At 28.8% G+C, this 25855-nt stretch overlaps 3 protein-coding genes and 1 long non-coding RNA gene across 10 annotated transcripts; 3 read left to right on the top strand and 1 right to left on the bottom strand.

Annotated features, from left to right (window-relative positions):
• The first annotated feature begins 1013 nt into the window (after window positions 1–1013).
• On the top strand, window positions 1014–3104 carry LOC111676443. Its single transcript, XM_023437354.2, has 2 exons — window positions 1014–1028; window positions 1099–3104. The coding sequence occupies exon 2, from the start codon at window positions 1248–1250 to the stop codon at window positions 2523–2525; it is 1278 nt and encodes a 425-aa protein (XP_023293122.2). The 5' UTR covers window positions 1014–1028; window positions 1099–1247; the 3' UTR covers window positions 2526–3104.
• Window positions 2581–8265, bottom strand: LOC111676442 (set1/Ash2 histone methyltransferase complex subunit ASH2). Of its 4 annotated transcripts, XM_046950724.1 has the most exons (8): window positions 8140–8256; window positions 7409–7511; window positions 7141–7319; window positions 6713–7057; window positions 3926–4309; window positions 3579–3859; window positions 2846–3103; window positions 2581–2778 (listed from the first exon to the last, which is right to left on the bottom strand). In XM_046950724.1, exons 2-8 carry the CDS (start codon window positions 7507–7509, stop codon window positions 2674–2676), a joined length of 1653 nt encoding a protein of 550 aa, XP_046806680.1. In that variant the 5' UTR covers window positions 7510–7511; window positions 8140–8256; the 3' UTR covers window positions 2581–2673. The 4 variants fall into 4 exon arrangements, with proteins under 4 accessions (XP_046806680.1, XP_046806681.1, XP_023293120.2 ...); XM_046950725.1 differs by lacking the exon at window positions 7409–7511 and having other exon boundaries at window positions 8140–8265; XM_023437352.2 differs by lacking the exon at window positions 8140–8256 and having other exon boundaries at window positions 7409–8080.
• A 1588-nt stretch (window positions 8266–9853) lies between these two features.
• Window positions 9854–21630, top strand: LOC111676437 (choline transporter-like 2). Of its 4 annotated transcripts, XM_046950722.1 has the most exons (5): window positions 9854–10031; window positions 11963–12292; window positions 17415–17570; window positions 18973–20288; window positions 20352–21630. In XM_046950722.1, the coding sequence occupies exons 4-5, from the start codon at window positions 19107–19109 to the stop codon at window positions 21612–21614; spliced, it is 2445 nt and encodes an 814-aa protein (XP_046806678.1). In that variant the 5' UTR covers window positions 9854–10031; window positions 11963–12292; window positions 17415–17570; window positions 18973–19106; the 3' UTR covers window positions 21615–21630. The 4 variants fall into 4 exon arrangements, with proteins under 4 accessions (XP_046806678.1, XP_023293114.2, XP_046806679.1 ...); XM_023437346.2 differs by lacking the exon at window positions 17415–17570; XM_023437347.2 differs by lacking the exons at window positions 9854–10031; window positions 17415–17570 and adding an exon at window positions 10300–10398.
• Window positions 21631–24673: 3043 nt separating this feature from the next.
• On the top strand, window positions 24674–25565 carry LOC124419871. The gene is made up of 2 exons (XR_006940860.1): window positions 24674–25054; window positions 25317–25565. It is a non-coding gene; the product is annotated as an uncharacterized LOC124419871 (long non-coding RNA).
• The last annotated feature ends 290 nt before the right edge of the window (window positions 25566–25855 follow it).

The raw sequence follows: 25855 nt of genomic DNA on the forward strand, positions 1-25855 counted from the left end.
TATTTTTATTTTTGTTTACATAAAATAACAAAAATATGAAAGTACAGAATGTATCCGAATACATCATACCCTACCACATTGCGAGTAAGTAGCAATAAGTTATTTAGTATTTTTTAATGTAGAAGTTATATTCAAGAGATTGATGTTTGCTTAATTAATGAATGTACTACTCATTATAACAATATGTAATCAAAATTTCGTATATATAAAATTTGTTGAGCCTAATTTTATAAATACCCTTTCTTGTATAGCATGTACCGCTTACAAAAAAAGGTCAATAGGCTAATTTATGGACGGATTACATCATTACATCGACGCAGGTGTTACAAACTTTAAGACATAAACAAAATTCCGTACCCATTAGTGTGGTGTAGGGTGTATTTGACTGCATTTGGGCTGCTTTGAAATTAACAATAATCGTTCATATCAAGCGTTAATTTTAGCATTAGCACAATTCCTTTGGCAAAATAGCCCCTGCTGCTGCAATAAACACTGCTAAAAGTTATGTTTTTCCTATAAAATTATTGAAAACATTTTCAGAAAAAAACAAATTTTTCAATCGTTTTTATTTTTTTAATATAATTTTTAAGTGTCAATATTGACTCAACCCAGCAAACACAAAGAGTTTATTTAAAATTAAGAATAATTTTTAAAGAAGATGTTTCTTACATTGGTCAACTGATATTGAATAAAAATGGCTAATTCAAAACATTATTTCATAAAATATCGAAATATAATGTCAAACAAAAATATAAAAACTTTTTAAACGAAAGAGTTTGTGTTTGTTGGGTTACATATTTTTCAACTAATACATTCTCACGACTTAGGTTTTTGACAGCAGACTTAGGTTTTGTCATTCTCAGTTTCAGTTCTATGTATACCTTTTCTATGGGAATAGATATGTCTTTAAGTTTTTACAATGTCAAATCACATATGAAAAAAAATTTGACATTTATGAAACCAAACAACCACTCTTTTAAGTTGCTTTTACTGCGATACACCAAACTTGGCACGACACACAAACACGGGTATTTCTTATATGCAGCAATATGCTCTCTCAGAATTTATTTTTTCTCGTAATTTTTTTTTACAAAACAGCTGCTGTCAGATAAAAATTGTGTAAAAATACTTTTTCATTATTAAACAAAAAAGGATAATTAATCAATGTATTAAATTGGAAGAATATTGTTTGTTTTGTTCACAATTCAAATATATTAAGAAATAATAAATTATTAATTAAAAGTATTATGACTTCTAGTCTGGGTTTTTATTTAAAAACAAAAAAAGTATTGGATTCAAACAGTTTTGAAGACGATGATCTATTTGAAAATGAGGAGGACGATGAAGATTTTGATAATCAAGGATATTTACAGGAAGTACCTTATACTTCTAGTAGTGTAGATAGAAGTTCGATTGGTTCCATTCCTTGGGCTGACGATGCTATCAAAATAAACAAAATGGAATGGGAAAAAGTTGAAAAAATGTTGAGTGGTTTGGAGGCATTAACAGCTGTGGAGGATGATTTGAGAAAGGAAATCTTAGACTGGCAAAAGAAATTTCCACAATTACTCAATAAAAGAAAATATAAAATGAAAAATTTAAGTACAGACTCTTTGGATATAGAATCATTGCCTAGTATTGATTTAACATCTGAGGAAGAAGATGAAGAAACTGAAGATAAATTAACTTTAACCAGAGATCGCATGGCGAAAGTATCAATAACTCCCACACCACCCATACGGAAATCGTCAGAAGAGGGTAACAACTTGTGTCAACTAATGGACAATTTTACACTTAATTCGGTGCCTTTGAAATTAAGTCAACGAGAAACCAATAGAGCACTAATGAATAAAAGAAAATGTGCAAGCTCAACCTCCTCTTATTCATTGCGTTCTCCGCCAACGCCGCTTCAACAAGTTCCTTTAGCCACTACTAACACCAATCGTTTCCGCATGCCTCCCATATTAAATGTATTAGACTCTCGAAGGAAATTTCGAAGTTTGGGCCAAAAGCAAAATCCTAGTTTTGTGCAATTGACACAAATCCAACAGGCCAAGTCGGCTGCTGTAGCACAAGAACAAAAAACCCGTTCCCGTTTTCATACAGGACATCGGTCAGCTTGGCATGTTCCCTTGGCTGCTAATCGTTTCTTCAACAATCGTAATTCAATTATTTTGCCATCCATATCAAGTAGACAACAAGTTATTCAACAATACAGCACACAACCTACAACAACGTCAACAACTAGTGAGTTGGGCACCTCAAATACAACGCCCTCATCTAGCGGACCAAACAGGTCAAACTTACTGAGAACAAATAACAATAATAGCTTTACACACAACTTAACGACCAAGCACCACCTAGTATTAGGTGGTTTTACGACGAATGCCTCAACACAAACCAATAGTTCGAATACAACGGCATCTGGAAGATCAGTATCGGCTGCAATACAATATCCAAGAGTTGCTACATTTAATGCTTTATATTTACCGTATAGTGCCTCGAAATTTCACGCATTCAAATAAGAAAGTTTTCTAATAATGTACCAAAGATAATAATAAACAATTATTTTTATATATGTATGTAAATGAAAAGAAAAAGCGTTTATTTAAAAGTTAGAACATATTTAAAAACTTTGTTTATTAAATACTAATAACTTGCAAATTTTCATGTTTATATGCTAAAATTATCCAAACGTAATCTTCCTTCATTTTCGGTTAAATACAATAAATCCGATAATGATTGTTCACATATCAACTCTTCTACTCGGTCATACATCTAAAAGTTTAAAAGGTTTAGTTAGAGGGCAATTAATTTCAAAATATTTGATTACACTTCTTCTTACCCCCTTTGCTTTATAATTTGTTAAAATTTCTGGATATTTAAAAGTTGGTCCGAAATTTACACTCACTGTAGCACTTTTATGTATTGATATAGTTGGATAATATGATCCTGCATAAATATCACTGAATGCTACACCCTGAGATTGTCCATTTTTAAAAAATTCTATTTTACTACCCGGTGCTATGCGTAAATTTTTTAATGTCTCTTGGATTTTGTCCTTGTCCTCATAGTAGAGATGTGATTTGAATTTAACAAGTGGCTGTAAGATGAAAAAGATTGGAAAATGGAAATTTTTTCATTTCTAAACGTTTTTATAAACTTTAAATTACCAAAAAGATTTTTTTCTATAAAATCAGTTTAAAAAATCGAAACTTAATATTTTAATAATTTGTTTATAAGTTTAAGGCAAAGTATACTTTGGTTTAAGGTTTTTTTGAAATCATTTTTCGTTACAATCAAGTTTCAAAAGTTACAATAATTTCATAATGTTTACAAAATTCGTAGTTAAATTCACAATTTTACAAAAACTTTTCAATATTTATTAAATTTCAAAAAATTTTAAGTTTTTGTATTTTTTTTAAGAAATTTTAAAATTTGCAGTTCAATTATTTTAAAAGGAAAATTTTAAAACTAAAACCGTTTACCAAAATTTATATTTTTTAAATTTAATAATTTTAAACTATTTATCATGTAATTGATAAATTTAACCATTTGTGGCATTATTGAATACTTACTCTATCTTTGAATGTATTTGGCAAATAATCAACTTCTTTTTCTTGGGGTAAATCGATTAAAAAGCCAAGAGTATCACCCTCTATATAAGCTTCGCTATAATGTTTACCATGACTTTCACTAAAACGTGTGCCCTTACGAGAACGCCAAGAATAACCAAATTTATCATAACCCAAAGGAGCCTGTAAATTGCCATACTCCTGGCCCCAACCTAAGCGCGTTGCAGAACCTTCAGGCATTTCTTCAATGGTAACCTCAAAATACCAACGACCACGGTTAACAGCTAAGAAGGACACAAAAAATAACTTTTAAAATATGTAATTATAAATAAAAATAGTTTATAACTTACAGTGAGTGGCTCTAACCATGCAATAACCCTTTTCCCCTGTTACTGCTAAACGATCTTCGGAGATTTTCAGTTGTGGTGCACGATCGTGCAAGGCCAAAAGGACACTATTAGGCACTAGGGTTCTATATAACCAACCCGGTATAGGTTTACCAGCCCAATCAGAAGATTCATCAAATTCCTGTCGAAACGGAGCATGTGGATCTGGTTCAGCCAATATGTAGCGATAACCATCTTTGTTGAAAGGATGTTCCAAAGGATAACCATGAGCTGGTAATTTAACATTAGCTGTTATATCCGAACTAGGCCTACCCTTTTTACCGGTAGGACCCGAATCTGTTCCCGGAAATTTACGCTTATTTTGTCTATTGTTTTTTGATAAAGAAGCTGAAATTATGAAAAATAAAATAGGTACTACATATTTTTGATGATTATAGTTCTAAATGGCCTATGGCGCATTATAAATGTGTACGTGTCACCATTGTAATGCACAGGCAAATAACACACCCTCTCCACCAACCCCTACTTTATTTAACATTTTAAATTAACAACAAACATTTCTATACAAATAATATTTATGAATAATATTACGTACGTTCTTCATCACGCGTAACCACACTTTCCATGGTTAATTTTTAGTGTAGTTTCTTTGATTTTAGTTTGTTTCTCTTTTGGGTCAGGTACAATTTTTAACAATAAAAATCAAATAATAGACTAACTATAGTCTAAAGACACATTAATCACACTTAAATAGTAAAGAATAATTAAAATATTTGTTTATTCCTTATTTAAATTTTCCTTCCAAGATAACTTTACGGCAACTGACTGCATGTTTCACATTGAAACACCTTGTCCAACTTGTCCACTCTCTACACTCCACTCCTCTGTGTTAATGCACTACAAATACTGATAAATCAGTAATAAAAAACAAATTTGCTGCATAAATTGTTTCACTACTACTACAAGTTTTCTCTCTCTTTTTTGATTATGTTTTTGTATTTGTACCATAAATGGCTAAATAATAAAACAATTGCCAATTTGTAGAAAAAAAATAAAATTAACTATAAAAATTCTGCCAGCAAAATAATTAATACACTATCTCAAGCAACAATATATTTTAACGACGACAACTAACACAGCAACAACATTAACGGCAGCGGCAGCAACAATATTATTATTATAGAGAATCAAAATAAAAACAATTGAAAACACAATAAAGAAGACGAAAACGAACAAAAACAAAAAATAAGTCATAAACAGTGATGGTAACTTGTTTTTAAAAATACCCCAGAAAATGGTCCAAAAAATTAACCAATTGTGTGGTTTTTAGTGCAAATTAATTTTACTTACATAATTACATACTTTTACTTAATTTTCTTCTCTTTTCGAAGATTTTAACATAATTGTACAATTATTTGTTGTCTTAAATTTAAAATAATTTTAGCAAACACAGGTACTTTTTAAAAAAAATGTGTACAATTTTAAACAAAATGATTTATCATCTCCATTTGGAGAACAAACATTCCATTCATTATTCAAATATATATGGATGTGTGAGTGAGTGTATGTGTTAAGAAAAAAAAACAACTACATACATACTTCTATTATTATACTCATTTTTATGCAGTATTTTTGCTTTTAACTAATTATGCAAACAGTAGAACATACCCAGATTTTTGATCGGAAAAATACATTACAATCAAAAATAACAAATATACATAAACAAAATCAATGCCAATAATTGTTTATAATATGAAGAGCACCTTCTAAATTCTCTTAATAAAAGAGCTATCTACATACACTGGTGGTCAAAACTAAAGCAACTGATATAATATTTACGTCGAATGAAGGATTTTAATTACTGTTTTTTTGTTTTGGGTAATATAATTTAACTTTATTCGCTATATTTGATAATTTATGACGCTGTTCCTTAGGTCTATATTTTACCCTGTTTCTTCTTAAGTTAACCGATCTACAATGATCCAATGGTACTGAATTAGGGTTTAGGTCAGAAGATCGAGAATACAAAATTGGATGCTTCAATCGATTAGCAAGCGTTAAGGTGAGTTTTTTCAGTTTTGTTTTTGCAATAACTGAAAAATCTACAAATTCCCATCGAAATAAAGTTTGTAATCAATATTGTGTAGAAAAAAGGTAATTTTTAGTAGGTTTAATATTTTTTGCCCCTACTATGAATGAAGTTTCACCATGTCTTGCTAAGAAATATGAAGGGTATTAATTAGTCTTCGCATATTAGAGCTTTTCATTTTAATATTTTGTTCAGATATTTAAGGAAATGCGTATTATGTTCTCCGATAAGTAAGATCTAATAATCAAACAAATACTTTTAATGAAAATAATGTTTAGGATCCTTAGCAGTGCTATTATATGCCACATAGTAAGAGACAATTTTTTCTACTCTGGTATTGAGTAGAAATTGCCAAAAAAAACGAAAATTTTAGATATTTTAACAACAGTGCTATTTATCTAAACATTTAGATAAAAAACCAAACAATTGGTTGGAAGCATCAAATCCTTGAGTTCTTCAATTCTTTTGGCTAAAAATGCCATTTCTGAATAACAGAAAAAAGTTATCCATATTTTAAAACAACAAGGTGGTTTAGAGCATTAAAATCTCAGACCTTTCACATAATACCTACATTTTGATCCTTTGACACTTTTTATCAAATATACACCAGAAGAAAATTTTTAAGAATTCACAAATTTAAAAGAATCTCCATCTATAAAAACGGTATCTCGACCCCAGTGTAATTTTTAAAAAGCACTCACCTTGAGCATAACCATCTTCGGCCAGCCGTAATGCTCCTAATTTCCCCATAGCCTCATAACTAGGCTTTATATGTGTTAAATCGGTGGATAACAAACCAAACATAGCACCATTTTCCGGATGTTCTTCATAGGTAAATGTTATTTGGACATCTTTTAATAAGGAACGTTGTACCGTTGTATACCACGATTGCGTAACTCTACGCGGCATCGTTGTCATAGATTCCCAATATTGTTCTATAAATGGTATAATCTCTTTATCTTTACTAAAAATACTCTTCGGTTTGCCTTCTTTCAAAGAATTCTGTCTCATATTGGCAATGGCAGTGATACACATTTGAGGTATGGCTTTGAAAAAATAAAAGAGAAAACAAAAGCAATATATTAATTTTTGTTAACAAAATTATTTAAATTCTTAAGATTTAACATACTGGCTTGCTGACGACGAAAATTTTCCAAACCACTTGGTGAACAATTCTTGCAGACAAATACATAATTTGTTATAAATGGCACCAATTTACCCAATTGATAACCAATGCAAGATTCATGGAACCAACGATTACAACTGGCGCACAAAAGTTCCACAATATTTAAATTACGATCCTTGCCACTGAAAAATATTTAGATATGAATACATTTATAAATGTTAGATATTTTCTTTTTTTTCTTAATTCTGTTTTGTTTTTAATATTTGTTTACCAATAACAATAGCCGGCTTTTTCATCTGCCGCTTGAGTTCGCTTTTCACTTTGTGTTGTTTCATTCATAATTTCTGACTGAGAATTACTATCGGTTTGCATGTCTTCCATCATAATAATTGTTTTACAAAGTTTTAAATATTAAACAAATTACTTAATCTCATTAATAACAAAAAATAGATTTTTTAATCTTAATTTAAAAAAACTTCAGCTAGCTGCCTCAAGACAAAAGTAACAAAAAAGAATAAAAATAATCCAATTTGTTGAGGTGTGTTCAGTGTAATCTAAAACTGTTCACATAGTTGCAATAAAATAGTAGCAATATATACCTACTATTTGCTGTTAGTTGAAATTTTCAACCTTCTAGAAGGTTTATAATCACAAATCATTAAAAAATTGGATTTAATAGTATAAAAAGGGTAAAATCAAGCTATAGGAGTTTCCACCTAGTCCACCATATCTAAAACATTCAACACTTTCTTATGTTAACTCAAGAACTCGAGATTGTTATGGCATATTTATTTAGTATGTTGTTAAAGTTATTAACTTTGGTACATTAAGAGTTGTTTTATAGGTTAAACATTCTCTTAGTGCTCTGTAATCACTCTTTGTCTTTATAGGTAGGTCTTAAAATAACCACCCTACAGCCGGGAGAAACGAAAATACATTTCATTTATGAAAGAATTTAAATTTTGATTTGGAAACTTTTAACTAAATACCTATAGGCCTTACAGATATTCAGTACACCCAGATTGAAACTTCAGCCTTGCAAATTTTTACAACTCTGTTAAGATTGCGCCGTTGTTTTGGTAACAAACAACGTAACGGCTGTTTTTGTATTTTTGTTTTTATTTTATTTTTCTCGACATGAGTTTATTGACCAAAAATACGTTTTTACAACGCGACATAATAAAACTGAAAAAAAGCTCTTTGTTTATATTCTCAACATTGTGTATAATTTTTGTTATGTTTTTACAAACAAAATAACTGGACAATGCACTTTCCTTTGTTTGGAGCAGGTTGTTGCGGTTAATACGTTTTTTTTTTTTTTTTTGCATAACAATAACACCCTACAGTTAAAATAATTGATATTATCGATTTGTTATAGTTATGAAATACGTAAAATAAAAATATAAAAGTTGTGAAATTTAAATTTTAACCAAATTAATAGAATCTACATAAAAAATGTTAAACAAATAGTGAAATTTAATCATTTAAACATTTGTACATACTACAATCCAATTTTAAAAATGTAAAAGTGTTATGATAACTAAATATGTATGTATATAAAAGTGTTTAAAGTGTTTAACTGTGTTAATTTACAATTTTTTTTATTTCACACATATTCAAAATCAAACAGAAAAAGACATTTATTTGCATTAAAATGCGTATTCATGGTAAACAATATTAGAATACTACATATATTACACTTTCTTGAAAATGTCATTAATTTTCTGAAGGGAGTATGTATGGGGGCCGGGGTCAAATGAGTCCCGATCATTACAAAAATCGGTAATGTTATTGAAATTTCTATAAAACTAAGTTTTTACAGTTTTTGTTGACATAATAGAACATTTAACTTAATTAATTAAGCCAAAAAAGGGCATGTGCCAAATTTCATCCAATTATCTTGATAATTGCGACCTGTACTTTCACACAAGGTTTACATGTACAGCCAGCCAGTCAGACGGATGGAAGGACGGACATAGCTTAATCGATTCAGAAAACAATTCTAAGCTGATTGGTATATTATAAGATGCAAAAATTCTTAAATTGGTCTAAAACGTGTGAGTCTATACGATGCATTACATTTGACTTCTGAATGTTTTGACCGGCCTCTAGTATACAGGTTTTTTTCTATTTATTTTTTCTATTATTTCTCAATATAAAATGCTAAAACATACATATTTATCTCCGGATAAAATATTCTCTATAAGATTTATTCAAAACTAATTATATATACATAGTTAAATATCTTTTATTAGCGATTAAGAGTGACATTGGAACTTGACAAGGCCACAGAAGAAAATAATTAAATGTATTTTTTTTTTGAGCAAAGAATAACTTTAATTGACAGAATTGAATGTACTTTGAAGTCGCTGTGTAGGTAATACATACTATAGGTATATGTATATCGGCACGTAAAGGTTAATAGAAGTTTAGTTTTGTTTTTGTTTAGTTATTCTTTGTGTTACTTGTACGTAATTGTTTTTGTTTGGGCATTCTGATTTTGTTCATAATATACAAGATCCAGTTGTTTGTTAATAGAGCGTGTTGAGACAAGACCCCCCCCCACCACTCTTTTATAGTTCTCTTTTCTTAACTGAAGCGTGGAGCCATAGTAAGAGAATAAATAAATGAATGAGTACAAAACATTTGCTAACAAAAATTCAATAAATTATTTGGATGAAAACCTCAGTCTCAATTTAAACACTCACGAGTAAACAACAACATTTGTTCATATAATCATAATACCAACAAACACAACAATAACAAAACTAAAAAATGAAAACATATAATTAAGTTTGGCCACTTGAAAAATATTTAAAACATTTTTATTTTTTGTTTTTTATATATTGGATGAAGCTAAAGTGAGAGAGTGTTTTTGTCAATTTTTAAAAAAAGTAAGACAAAGCTTGTTTTTTTGTATTACATATATTTAAATATAAGAAAATATTTATGTATGTAAAAATGTGTGCATACATGAGTGAATGTTTATTATGAAATTTTACAATATTTAAAAATAATTTTAAAATAAAATAAATGAAAAATATATGTTTAAAGAATAAATACAAACATACTACTGTGCGAGTACAAAATTTTCAAACTTTCTCTGATCTGTTACAAAATTGTAAATAACAACAGTTTCTTTCATTTTCATTTTTTTAAACGAATCAGTTGTAGTTGTACATTACGAGTATGTTAAATAAATAAATAAATAAATAAATAAATAGAAGTTGCAAGTAGAGTCAATTAAAGTCGAGTGGTAGAGTGAGTAATAATTTTCAAATCTTATCTTATTTGAGATTGTATTGCGTTTGTTTTAAAAATCAACATTAACTTTTGTTATCGTTTTCAAAGTATCTTGTTGGAAAAAAATATACAATTATTTGCAATCTATATACAGTGAATCAACTAAGTTTTTTGCCTACCTTTTTTTAAGAGAATTTTGTTTTTTGTTCATAAATAATATTCGAAAAAACAGGTAAAAAGTAAATATATGTTTTCCAATTAAAAATATAAAATAGAATAATTGATGAAATGATCCCAAGAATTATTAGAAAAAACGCACTGAGTGGTGCTTCAAAATCTTGAACAGCTAAAGGGAGGCAACTTGTATCCAAGGAAAACCATTGGACTCTTGATTTAGCTTCTCCAAAATCCATATACGAACTAGGAGGAACACTATGTTTAAATTTAGACCTCTAAACAGACCTTAGGTTGCTTGGAACTAATGTAAAGAGAACTGTCGTTTAGTACAGGAAAAATACCTAATATAGATATTTTAAAATAGAGGTGGTTATCATACCGTAACGTCAACAAAAGTAATATTTTTCACCTAATACATACACTTATATATATTTAGAACCCAAATCAAGAATAACTATCCAGATCCAAATACGCCTACTGTATCTTATTCATAAAATAAAGAATTTAAAATATGAGGTTGAAAATCAAGATTTTAGCATTTATTAGTTCTATAGTGGTATATGGTGCTGTCGCCATACTTAAGAGTGGCTAGGATGGTAGTTAGTGTTAGATTTATTCAATAAGAATCAATATTATACAATTCTAAATAAAATTTACACAATATTCCCCAAATAGATGGAGTTTCCGTAATGTAGTTTTTGTTTATCAATACAAAATGACCAAAAACTCGGATTATTTTTGTTATAATATATAGATTTATACCTCACAAAACATTTTTTTCTAGGTCCAAATCCATTGATTATCTAATATATCATGTATCTATTTCAAAATTACTTATTATTTTCGGTATTTAATTAAATGAAACGATAGATTTCATGTTAAGTCAAATATTGATAAATTCTGATAGGTATATAAGAGAATAAATCGGTTAAGAAATGTCCAAATTTAGTCGTTCCACTACTAAAATATCTACAAAATGTTATTCTAATATATAGATATTAAATTTTATAAAATAATGCAGTTATATTAAAAAAATGAACAAAAAAATATAAGATATTCTTTAAAAAATACAACAAACAAATTGCTTTATTTTGCTAAAAATAATTGTTCAGATAAAGTTTTTTCTTAAAATTTATAAAATTTTACATAGGCAAATTACTTAATTGATTCACTGTAGGTATGTTTGAATACCAGTAAAATAATAATAACAAAATATTGTTATTGATAAGGACCACAACGTAAAAGTATTTATCTGTATTCTATTAATTTTACTCTAATGATTCTTTTTAATTTCATGTTAATATTCATTAGTGTATTCTTTTTCATTAGTTTTTGTTGTTTGTATAGTCAATTAAACAAAAAAAAAAAAACAAATAATATTAAATAAATTTTCGGTGTCTTTTAGTTTTCTAAAACGTCGACAATAGCGACGGCAGCTACGACGACAACAACGAGAACATTATGTCAGCAAAAATATTTATTCTCAGTAATAAAATGTTCGTGTTTCGAACTGGAACTTCAGTGTGTGCGTCGTAATAATCTAGTAAATTAGAACATTTAATAAAAAAAGAAATACTAAGTGATCAAGTCACAAAAAAAATAAAATTAAAATTAATTAAAATACAGTGGATAGTGCATTACAAAAAAATAAATATAACAAAAAAAATTAAAGCAATATTATCTACTTCCATCACTTTTTATTGATCTCAGCAACTGATCTTTACAATACAAAAAGGTAATTATTCTTTGTGTATTAGGGACATAACTTTTTAAAATATTTGAATAATATAAAAAAATATATATGTATGTATGTATATTCCTTTGTATTCTGATGTTCCTACGGAAAATAAAAGTTTGGTTTATTGTAACCAGGGCAAGGACTTTCATGTACTAAAAAATTAAAAATATGCGCTTTTAATATGCATTATAAAATGGGAAAATATGCACAAAAAATAATGAAAAATATGCACCAAAATATATTTCTTTATGAAGGTACATATGTATTAATAGATATTCAGATCTTAAGATATTGACAACAAATATACAGATTTTAAAGGACTGCTTTATGTACTATAATATCACTTGAACGGAACTACGACCTCGTGAATGACAAATATAAAGAAGAACTTTAAATAGTATATATTTAATTTCTGAAAGTGGAAAGCTTGATAACAATTCTAATAAAATTTGGTATAAATTATATTTCTTCCGAATTTTATCGTTTGGTAATGTTTTTTAAGTGAATTATTGAAGTGAGAGAGATGTAAAAAGGACCAATATTTTGGACGCTACAATTAGCAGCTAAAACTCCAAATACCTTCCACACTATTGTGGTTTTAAACATTAAATAAAACTATGTAAAATTGTATTTCATAGAACCTACTATCAAAGCTCTAAAAGAATTCATTCTTTAATTCTTTTTTTAAACTGAGTTATATTTTAAAAAATGAACAATTCTTCTAACTCATTCCCTTTGATTTTATTCCTAGAATTAATTCTTAAAGCTTTCGATGTAGATGAATTAATTCTCTAATGAATTAATTCGTAAAGAATGTTAAATTCCTCCTGAATGAATTAATTACGTTTGCATTCAATCTGTTACAAATTGAATTAAAATAAATTTCAACAAATTCCTATTGATTTCTAAATTCCCTCTGAATGATAAAAATTTTGTTTGAATTCAATCTATTACAAATTGAATTAAAATTTCTTTCAACCATTCAATTTGGCATAGATTGAATTAAAGTTTTGCTTTATAATTCAAAAGCATTCTGTATATTAAAAATTGAATTAAACAATTTTTCTTTCATTCAATTTGTAATAGATGGAATTAAACATATAAGAATGATCATTCAATTGAATTCATTCCTATAAAGAATGAATTCTCTTAGGAATTAGTTCAATGGAATATAAAGCCAAGGAATTCAGCTTTTGAATTAAAATTCATTGAATGATTTTAAAGAATGGTACATTCAAACATTTGAAGCCGAATTAAAAATATAAGGGAAATAATTCCAAATTTAATTCATTCTTTCCAAGCTTTGCCTACTATTTTGTTTCTAAAAAGAAATTTGTTGATATTTACCAAATTTGTTTTAAAAATATGAAATACAGAAAAAACAAAACAACCTGTTGTAGAACATTTTAAAAATATGCCATAAAAATAGTAGAAATATGCAAAATATATGCAATTTAAAGCAAAATATGCAAGAGAAAATTAATTTTCGAAGACATTTTACCAAAATTGATTCATCCCTTAAATATTGACGACAGGCAAAAAAAAAAATGTGGAATGGAACCTTAAAATGTACTAAACTTTTATTTTCGCAACAGTAACTTTAATTTTGGGCCACCCTAATATACATATATAGAACAACCGTTAAATAGCATAAACCAACAAAAGTTTAAAAAAGTCGAAACCCAGAAACCAGATTATGAATATTTTTCTAAAGGATGTATATTATATTCATCAGATTAAATTTTCCACATAAATAAATTCATTGTTAGTAATTTAAAAGTTTATAAAATTTTACAAATGTACCTTAATGGGTTAAAAACTTGTTGGATTGTGTAATTTTACTAACTTAAAAAAAAACGTACATACATGTGTATTTTATCTAGTGTGTATTATTTTATACTGAACACAGTTCTAACTTATTTAATTTGCTACAATCAAATTAAAAATGACCTCAAAAAAAAACCAATACCTTAGTAGAGTTAAAAATTTTTGTATATCTTTAACCGTATATGTCTAGTAAATGAACTTGTCGCATTTGAAATGTCATTACATACAATTCAAGTTTATTTTTTTGTTTACGACAAATACCTTATTCAGTTTTTCAAACTATAACTAGCTGTTGAGACAACAAAGGAAAAAAAGGTGAATGAATTAATAAATAACTGAATATAATACCCAGTAGCATAATTTAGTGCACATATTAAATAACATGTACAACAAACAATTAATTCTTAGTAATGTTCATCACTCACTATATACATTATTTGGTAAGTGTTGGATACAACATTTGTCTACAAAATTCCACAAAATAAAATTACAAATTGCGGTTGATGCATTCAGTAACAAAATGTGTTAAGAAATTTACTTTTTGATACATTTTACTTGGAAACAAATTTTGTTATTGTACAAAATGAATATGAAAAACAAGTATGAATGTATAGTCGGGCGTAGCCGACCATATGATACCCTACACCAGTCAGTATGTTAACAATGAAGATTAATGAAGATTATTAAAAAAAAAGTATTTGACTTTATTTCGGAATTTTTTCACTTTTTTTTGGCAAAAAAAAAAGAGATTTTTTGCAAGAGGACTCAAAGGGGAGTAGGGGAAATAATGGCGATATCCTTATAAATGTTGGTATGGGAAGTTAAGTCTACTTCAAAGTTGTTTATGTAGAATTTAAAAGTGTTATTAGTGTTTGTAAGTAAATTTTGTCCTTTAAGGGCGGATTTCTTACTCCTCAGTTAAACTAGGCTTAACTTGCTGTTAGATTAAATTCGGACTTTAACCGATGATTGTGTTTTTCAGTTTTAGATTTAAGCTCAGTTAACTTTGTTAGTATTGCCAACTTTTCACTCAAAAACATAAACAATGAACAGCTGTTTTTTGCAAACAATACTTTTGTAAAATCGAAAATTTTGGAAAAATGTTAAATAAATATTTAAAACAATAATAAATAATACAAAAAAATCGGAAAATTGCAAATTAATTAAAATAATAAGTTTTTGTTCTTCCGAAGTCATTGTTTTATTGTTTTTGTTAATTGTGGGTTCTCACTTATAACTTGAGTTTAATTGGCCAATTACACTCAGTTAAACTAAGATAATATGTAACTTTACTGATAACTGAAAAACACGAAACATATATTAAACCAGGTTTAACCAAAGAATGAAGATTATCTTTATCAGAAAAACTCGCCCTAAGTCATTTTCTACAGGGGAGTTTGTATGTGGGCTAGGGTCAAATTAAGCCCGATCATTCATCTATAAAACTAAGTTTTGTTGACTTTTGTTGACATAATAGATCATTTAAATTAATCATAGGCCCAAAGGCCCTATTTTGGGGTACATTTGTATTAAGGCTAGTCGAAATAATGAACCGATGTGTGCCAAATTTCATTCAATTATCTTGAAAATTGCGGTCTGTACCTTGCGCACAAGGTTAACATGGATTGCCAGCCAGACGGACGGACGGTCATAACTCATAAAGTAAATGAATGATATATACAAAAATAACAAGCTTTAAAATAGGTCAATCGACTATGCAATAAATAACGTGATGGAAAAGTTTTACTTTTGATACAAAAAATCAATGATAACAAGGGCCTACAAATATATTATATTGTGTAATTAGGTAGAAATTTAAATTTTTGTCGATGTCGTTAAAATTCATTACAAACTAACCCAGGTATTCATAAAGATATTAATCGCTTATTTTATTACGCACATTTTTTATACAAAATTTTGACAATAAAACATCAATAACTTTATAAGAATAAATAAAGGTATGATTTTACTTTAATTTTATCGAGAATCTATTATCTGATTTCTTATTTGTTTTGTTCTTCTTATATTTTTAAAATAGTCGTAAATTCTACCTGTCGGCTTTCTATATCTTTTTCCAACGTTTAAACAAAGACACAATGCAATGTACATATGCATTAATCATATTAAATTGTAACATTTCGGATATATGTATATATGTAAACATGGTCTTTTAATGACTCACAATGAAATGATATGTTCATTCATATATAGAAGAAAAGGTAGTAACAAATAGAAGATGGAATATATAAAAATAAAATAGACCATAATTATACCCTACACCATTTTAGTGGGGAGGGTATATGTTGTTTGTGCTGATATTTGTAATTTACCAAAATATTCGTCCTATACCTTAAAGTATACCAACCGGCTTAGAATCTGAGTCGATTAGGCTATGTCTGTCCATTCGTCCGCCTGGCTGGAAGTTCATTTAAACCTTGTGCGTAAGGTACAGATCGCAATTTTCAAGATAATTGGACGAAATTTGGAATATTCCTAAGGACGTAGCCTATTGAAAATGGATAAAATCGGTCCATTATTTCGCCTAGCCCCCATACAACTGTACCACCCGAATAGGACCTTTGGGGCTCATAATTTAGTTAAATGTTCTATTATGTCAACAAAAGTCAGCAAAACTTAGTTTTATAGAACTTTTAATGACATTTGACTTGAAGGTCAAAATTCACCTATAAACATTAATAACACTTTTAAATTCTACATAAATAACTTTGAAGTAGACGTGAATTCCTCTACCAACATTTATAAGGATAGGCCCTCTTGTAAAAAATCTCTTTTTTGCCAAAAATAAGTAAAAATATTCCGAAAAGAAATCAAATGCTTTATTTTGTTTAAATAATCCCCATTTCTAACATACTGACTAGTGTAGGGTATCATATGGTCGGCTATGCCCGACTATACATTCATACTTCTTCTAGAACTATTTTTTTTTTTAATTGTTACCATTATTATTATGCCCTACACCACTTTAATGGGGAGGGTATATTGGATTTGTGCTGATGTTTGTAACATACAAAAATATTCGTCCTAGACCTTAAAGTATACCAATCGGCTTAGAATCGTTTTCTGAGTCCGTCCGTATGTCTGGCTGTCCATGTAAACTTTGTGGTACAGGTCGCAATTTTCAAGATAATTGGACAAAATTTGGCATGTACGTTTTATATGTTTTATACGGCACAACTAAGTTTTATAGAAGTCTTGATGGCCCTGCCAAATTTCATAAAGATCGGGCCCCATTTGACCCTAGCTCCTATACAAAGTCCCCCATTTTATCCAGCTCACGAATGGACAACACTTAACCGAAAATATTTTGGGTAACATCATATTACGTAACAGCGAATACTTTGAAGGAAGTAACTCAAGCACCATTTTGTGTAAGTCGCTTTAATGTACACATGTAATACTTTAAAAACTACAACACAATTATCGAAATGTAAGTGATAAATAAAGTGATAAATATTGTGAAATACTTTTTTTGTAGAAGTCAAATTTTATATAAAATCTCGTATTCAAGACACATATACATATGTATGTACATTGTACATATGATATGTGTCAACGACTAACTGTTAAATTAATTTAAACTTTAATTAATTCAAGAATATCGTTATACTGATTAAATGAATTATCTCTTACACCATGCAACAAAATGAGAAAATGTAGCATCGCTAATTTAATGCAAGATTGGCATAAGGCTTAATAGAGACTTTTTAACTGAGGGTTACAAAACCAGCGATTAAAAAGCTTGATCTCAGTCAATATGTTAAAAAAGTTTAGCAATATTTTTGATATTGGTTTCAAAAATTCTATAATTTTGAGCTTATCGCGGAAAAAAAGATTCAACATTTTTATTAAAGTATTTTTGGTTCGCAAAATGATTTTTAGAGCGAGTTTTTGAGTTGGTAATCAAATGCTAATTTATAATCAAATTAGTTAATATAGAAATAAATAGATTCAAAAGTTAATCTCCTTTGATGGTTTTGAGTACAAGATTAAACTTCGCACACAAAATAACAGAAAACGTCACTGTTTGTTATCAAAACAATGCATGTTTTATAAAAAAGAAGAAGAGAATTGTTAATGTAATATGAAAATGAATGAAAACTTAAATTTAAAACAAAAAAATATATATGGTGAAGTCCGTATAATTTATGCTAATTGATAATTTTTTGCATCAGATGTTTACAGTTTTGCATTTCTTGCTCAAGTTTAATAAACCACCTCTATTGGGCGCTTAAACTAGCAAACAAAATTAATTAATTGAGTACTCAAAAACAACTTTCGAGTATTAATTTTAATTTAATCCCTAATCTTTCACCTAAAGATTGGCCCTTACTGTATTATTTATGTCCCTTATAATTTCAAAACAGTTAAAAATAATTCTTAAATGGACCAAGGTAAATGCCAAAGACTTTTTATGAAAATCAAAATATTTTAAAAATACTTAAAAAAAAATCAAATTTTAGCTTAAAGTTTTAGTAAAAAATTAAATTTTATCTTAAAGTTTTAGTAAAAAAATGTTTGTAAAAATTAAATTTTTTATTAAAAATAACTTTTTAGTGAAAAAGTCTATTTTTATTGAAATAATAAATTTCATTCGATGTTACTGAGTCATGGGGCAATTCTTAAAAACAAAAGCTAGATAACAACTTTTTAAAATTACTTTTGTTAATTAACATGATGTCTACGCACCCACTTTTAGGTTTTTCTGTTGGAATGTACTTGAATGCAATTTAAATTAATACAAAAAAGTATAAAAATATTATAATAATTATATAATTGAATTAAAAAAAAAATGTCATCATTTCTCTTTAATTTTTTAATTACATTTCCAGAGTCAACACAAAGAATTTGGAGAATAAAAGTAGAAGTTCATTTTTGTTTTACGTACGTAACGTAAAGTCGTACATTCCGTTGGATTTATTTATTTATTCCTATTGTTGTATTGTATAACAAAAATAATGACAATATGACTAGAATAGGAGAAGCGGTTGCACAGAATGATATGACAGAAGTTGATGCAAAATATGGCAAAAAATTGGCATATGAACGCAATTTTAAGGCACCCTTATGGCGTAAACGTTCCTGCACAGATGTACCTTGTTTATTATTATTTTTAGCCTTCCTGGGAGCTTGGGTTTTCATTGCCACCTACGCTTGGCGCAATGGTGATTTAAATAAACTTGTTGTACCCACCGATTCGTTTAATAAGAAATGTGGCATAGATTCCGGAGTTTTGAATAGAAAATATTTATTTTTCTTCAATCTCGACAAATGCATAGATCCGCTAGTACCTATAACGGGTTGCCCTACGCCACAGGTGTGCGTGGAACAATGTCCACAGCAGACTTTCATTTGGGATACCATGAAAAATCAACTTTCATTGGAGGAGTTGAAAGCTAGACTAATTTGCCTAACCGATAACGACAAGTTTAATATAAACAGCAAGGAGGATGCTCAAAAGGCCATAAATGAGGAACGTTGTGCCAGGTGGTATATAAAAAGTGCACCCTTCTTAAATCGTTGTATGTGGGAATTTTCACCACAGGTTTGTGAGTATATACCGGCTTTCCTGTTGCAACGCAACCAAAGAGATCTAACGGGTCTTCAGACGAACGTAATTGCTACACAAAGTGAACAACAATTACAAGCATTAGCATTAACCATGTTTCCCGAAGCCCAGGCTCTTATGGCGATAAAACCAGCCACAGCTATAGATGCCAAACTTGCCCCAGCCGAAGAGCCTGTTGTGCAATGTCGCAGACGTCAGCAATTGGGTGAGACTGTTATTAAAGAGAAAATGTTACAAACCGATACCAGACTGGCGAAATTCATTGGCAACATTGTTGCTCATTTCACTAATGGCACCCACGAGGCTCAACGTGTAGGCGAAAATGTTGTAGAGGATATTCTAAATTCGTATATTGTGATATTAACGGCGATGTTATGCACTTTGATAGCTTCGTTAATATTCATTGCGCTTATGCGCTGGCTGGCAGCACCCTTCTTGTGGACTTCCATATTTGGCGTACTAATTGGTCTTGTAGTGGGCATTTATTTCAGCATTAATAAATATATATTTTATCACCGTGAAGCTACTGTGCCACAACATGCTCTGAATTTGAATGCAGTGGTGAAAAATATTTTACAGGTGGGTAAAAAGAAAACGAAACATTGAAATAATATTTATCCAGAATTTTTTCTTTAATTACAGGACGAACGTTTGTGGCTGTATTTGAGTATATTTTTATGTTTATTCTTTGTCATCTTGCTGCTGTTGTTAATCGTTTTGCGCAATCGCATTAGCATTGCAGTAGCTCTAATCAAAGAGGGCAGTAAAGCTGTATCAAGTGTCAAATCGACTGTTTTCTTTCCTATATTTACCTGGATACTGTTCATTGTAGCGATACTGTATGCGGTGGGTGTTGGTCTATATTTGGGTTCAATTGGTAATAATTCATTTAGAATGATTAGACAGCTAGATCCTAACAGTGTTACGGGTGTCACCCAAGAGAATTGTAAATGTGATGGTCCCGCCGTTAATTACACAATAGGAGCAAGTTGTGAACCACAAATATTTCAAGATCATTGTTACAATGCTGATATTTCTTTAGTGGGCTTCTTTCAACAATCCCAAAGATCTCCCTGCACTAAAACAATGTGTAGTTTTGTGGAAGTTAAACATACACCATTGGTCACTTGGTTTATTGTTTACAATGTCTTTGGTTATTTATGGTTGACATTCTTTATCAGTGCTTTTAGTGACATGGTTTTAGCCTGTACATTTGCCACCTGGTATTGGACGTTTAAGAAAAAAGATGTACCCTTCTTTACCCTAACTAAAGCCATTTTCCAGACTTCCTTCTATCATTTGGGCACTTTGGCTTTTGGTTCACTTATACTGGCTATATGTCGCATGATACGTCTGATATTGGAGTATATTGATCGGAAGATGAAAAAATATGATAATGCTCTTACACGAGCCATACTCTGTTGTATGCGCTGTTTCTTTTGGTTACTGGAATCATTTTTGCGTTTCTTAAGCAAAAATGCCTATATCATGTGCGCCATTCATGGTAAAAATTTCTGCACTAGTGCCAAAGACGCTTTCAATTTAACCATGCGCAATTTTTTGCGTGTCGTTACTTTGGATAAGGTGACCGATTTTCTATTCTTTATGTCGAAACTCTTAATAACGGGAGGAGCAGGCGTTGCTACTTATTTCTTTTTACTAAATAACCCGTCCATTATACAACTACATTATATAGCCGTGCCCACCGCCATTGTAGCCATATGTGCTTTTCTCATAACGAGTGTATTCTTTAGTGTATATTCCATGGCTGTGGATACATTATTTTTGTGCTTCCTTGAAGATATCGAAAGAAACGATGGTACTCCAGAAAAACCATACTATATGTCTAAACAACTTATGAAAATATTGGGTAAACGCAATAAACTACCAAAAAGAGCACCATAAAACGGGTTACAAACCCCAAAAAAAACCAAAGTAGATTTTAAAAATGAAAAACAAAGTATAACAAGTAGTAAAATCCTTAAAAGTGCCCAAAAAGTAGGTTAAACATTTGAGTGTTTTGAAAAGTTTATATTGCTCACAAGAGAGTCGAATTCACACGACACAGATGTGAGAGAGTAATTTCCTGTATATGAGAGTCGGACTACTTGTTATAATTTGATGAATAATATATACATACCTACAAACATATGGATCTGTAAATGAATGCATGGTGCTGTTTTTAAGAGGGATATACGAAATGGTTTATCTTAAGCTGAAAATATTAATTTTAAAACTTTTTTTGATTTGGGAATTCACTTATTTAAATTTGAAAGAAGATTTTAAGTTACTTTAAGTAAATTTATCTAAAATTTTCCCATAATTTTTATAAGTTATTCACCTGTCACAAAATTTATTTATAAAACAAGTAATATTTTTATATTCGGCTGTGCCGAAACTTATATACCCTTCACCAAGTATGTTTTAAAAAACAGTTTTTATTTATTTTTTATCTCTGCACACATGTCACACATAACATATACACAAACAAATATAAACTGTAGCAGAAAGAAATATTAACCGTTGTACTGTAATACCATCGTCAAACTGTATTACCACCCTCAAACAAATATCAGATGTATTACCAGCATATTACTGCTTTATCTCCTTCTTCTTGTTATACCCACTTACCTTCGTGAGAACAGCATGCAAACATACAAAAAAATACACAGCTGAATAAAACCAAATATATCTCCACACGCACATGTACATCTTTATCCAACTGACAGTGTTGTTGTTGCTTTTTTAACAAAGCATGAAAAAAATTTGGCTTTTTTGATGAAATTTTCAGAGGTTGTCTCGGATTTTTGCTCATATCTCCCTTATTTATAGACCGATTTTGCTGATTTTAAATAGCGATCTTCTCGAAAGCATGTCTAACTGAATTATTGAAGATTCGGATCTCGCCGATATCTGGGGACCTCTAAAAACTGATTTCAACAGACAGATAGACAGACAGACGGACATGGCTTATCCGACTTCGCTATCTATAAGGATCCAGAATATATATACTTTATAGGGTCGGAAAAATATATTATAGAAATTACAAACGGAGCTTATATATTCCCTTCTCAAGAAGGTGAAGGGTATAACAAGGAGAAGTGAAATTATTTATCAATTCCTATCCATATTAAGTGGAATGAAAATCGTTTGTTATCGTTGCCTTCTAAACAAAGTCTGTACATTTAAAGATAATACGTTTTAAAGTTGTTTTTAAATTAAGTAAATTATTCAAAATCTAAAGTTTAGATGCGATTCTACATAAACTATTAAAATATATCGCAACAATTATGGAAGTTAAACTATTATATTTTCAGTGATATTAAGTCCTTTTCTTTATACATATCTCCACAACATATAAAGGCAAAACATAACAAATGAGTTTAAAATTATATAACGAATCTCTTTTTCGGTTTCACTTTAAACTTAATATTTTCCTTAAAAGATAACAATTGTACGTATATCCTGCAAATAAAGTCCAATAGAAATAATATAAAATCTGTAAAGGATACACTTAAGAAAGAAAAGACAATTAAAAAAAATTGCAGATGTTCTTTTGAATTATGAAAAATAATTAAAACTATTTAATATTTATCAATTTTAGTTATTAAGTAAACGATTGCAATATTTTTTTCAAAAAAAGGTTGTGTTTCAAAAATGAAATAAAAGAATGAAAAGGAATAACGAAAGACTTTATAAGAATATTTTAAAAATTACAATGTTCAACACGAAAATTATTAAATATATGCAAAGAAATTCATATAACGATATTAAATTTTAAATAAAAGTTTTAAATTATCAAAAAAAAAAAAAATTCAAAATACATATGTATATTTTTATAAAAAAAAAAGTTACATAAATTTGTTGTAATATAAAAATTTTGAAATACATATAACGACTTATTTAAAATTGAATTGCATGCCAAATTTACGTTTTCTTTACACATACTAATTATATGAAATTAATTAATATTTATATATAAAACAAAAATACGTAAAATCATTTTTTTAAAAAATATATACGAGTTATATTGTAAAATTATGTTGCAATAATTATATATAGTATTTAATATAATATTTATGTTATTTTATAAAATATTTATACTTATAATAAAGAGTTATAAAAATATCTAATTTGTAAACAGTGAATTATGTTAAATGCTCAAAAATAAAAGTTTTAATAATTTAATTAAAAAGTTTTAAATTATTGATGATTTATCGTTAATTGTTTACAAATATTTTTAACCCATTTCCGGACAGTTTTAAAATAGCGTTAAACTTTTGTAAAGTCAATTTTTTTTAATATCATATTCTAGACTCCTTAGAGCGGGGTTTTGAGTTGGCAATCAAATTTCAATTACTAATCAAATTAGTTAATCTAAAATAAATTGATTTTGATGTTAATCCCCTTTGATGTTTTTGAGTGCAAGATTAAACTTTTCATTGTTGCTAGGGTTCTATAGTTGAAACGAAAAGTCGACTTTTCGACTTTTTGCATTTTATGAAAAGTCGACTTTTCGACTTTTTGCATTTTATGAAAAGTCGACATTTCGACTTTTTGCATTTTATGAAAAGTCGACTTTGCGACTTTCGACTTTTTGCATTTAATTAAAAGTCGATTTTTCGACTTTTCGACTTTTTTCATTTAATTAAAAGTCGATTTTTAGACTTTTCGACTTTTAATATTTTATAAATCGTCGACTTTTCGACTTTTTTCAACTTTTATTTACAAAGTCGACTTTTGTCATAGACGATAGTCGAGTTATCGACTTTTTTGGAACAAAATAGTCGACTTCGACTTTTTTCGACAAAAAGTCGATTGTTCGATTATTCAAAAGTCGATTTATAGAACCCTAACTTGAACGATATTTTAGGGAAAAAAGCTGGCGTTTTACTAAATACCACCAATCAAAGCCAATCCAATCAAAATTTTAAGAGAATACAAATCTATATATTATATTTCTCATTTAAGTTTTAAACTAACCCTCCACATTAGAGGATTTTTTACACCTTTATGGAAAGTTAAATTTTCTTTATTCAATAAAATTTTTATGCCAGTGTACTGTCTGAAGCGCCTTTTAAAAAAAAAGCACTAAATCTAGAGCTAAATTGGCAACACTAGAAATTTGTTTCGTGAAGTTAAATTTACTTGGGACATTTTTTCCAAGGGAAATTTATTAAATTTCTGTTTTCCATAAAACTACTTGAAAATTCTTGGCAACATAAACAAAACAGAATTACAATGCCGCGTGGAAAGAGGTTGCATTTTTTAATATAAAGATTCATTGTTTAAAGTGGTAATAAAAAATTTTAACATGTGAGAAATAGAATTGAAGACTTGGAAAGGTTAGTACTACAAATAAATTATTAAATATTAAAAGTAAGAAAAACATACTTCAAATGATGATTCTGTGCAGGGGTACAGAACATGGTAAAATGTGGCCATGAAGTGTAGTAACAATAAAAAGCAAATTGACTCGAGGTCATGATTTTGTTTTTTGGTTATGTACGCTTTAGAAATATGCACTACTGATTGTAATTTTACAAACGATTTAAATAAATAAGTATGTAAATAGATTTTTAACAGAATTATTCTTTTATATTTTAGTCTGCAAGTGAAAATGTGTAAGCATCATGGAACCGGAGCCTCTAGTAGAGCAGATACAATAATGCGGTAAAGCTGATTGGCGTTCAGCGAAAGCAAAATGCGATATACAAGGACAGAAAAGTGCACATCCTAATGGATGGTCGTGCATTACTTTTCTAAACAGAATGACGATGCCATCTTAAAAACTTATATAATGAAATATTGTATACTGTATAAATATTGAAAAATAATATAAATTATTAATTAGTAGGGTAAATGTACCAATAGTCGGCAGTTTAACTTTTTTCTCTTTTTCAAACTATCCCCCTAAAGAGTCGGTAAATGTTATTACGATGATTTTTAGTTATTTCAATTATGTGTTTAGTTAAGTTTTAGATCTATTTATCTTTTTTGAAAAACAAATAACTAGTTTTTAGTAATTTGTAAATTTTGTTAAAAACTCCACATTTTCCAATAGTCGGCACCAGTGTTCCTAACTTCGACAAAAAATGTCCCTATAGTCGGCAGTAGATTTTTTGTTTGAAAAAAGCATATTTATT

Source organism: Lucilia cuprina, chromosome 4 (assembly GCF_022045245.1).
Source record: "Lucilia cuprina isolate Lc7/37 chromosome 4, ASM2204524v1, whole genome shotgun sequence".
In the NCBI taxonomy this organism is placed as follows: domain Eukaryota; kingdom Metazoa; phylum Arthropoda; class Insecta; order Diptera; family Calliphoridae; genus Lucilia; species Lucilia cuprina.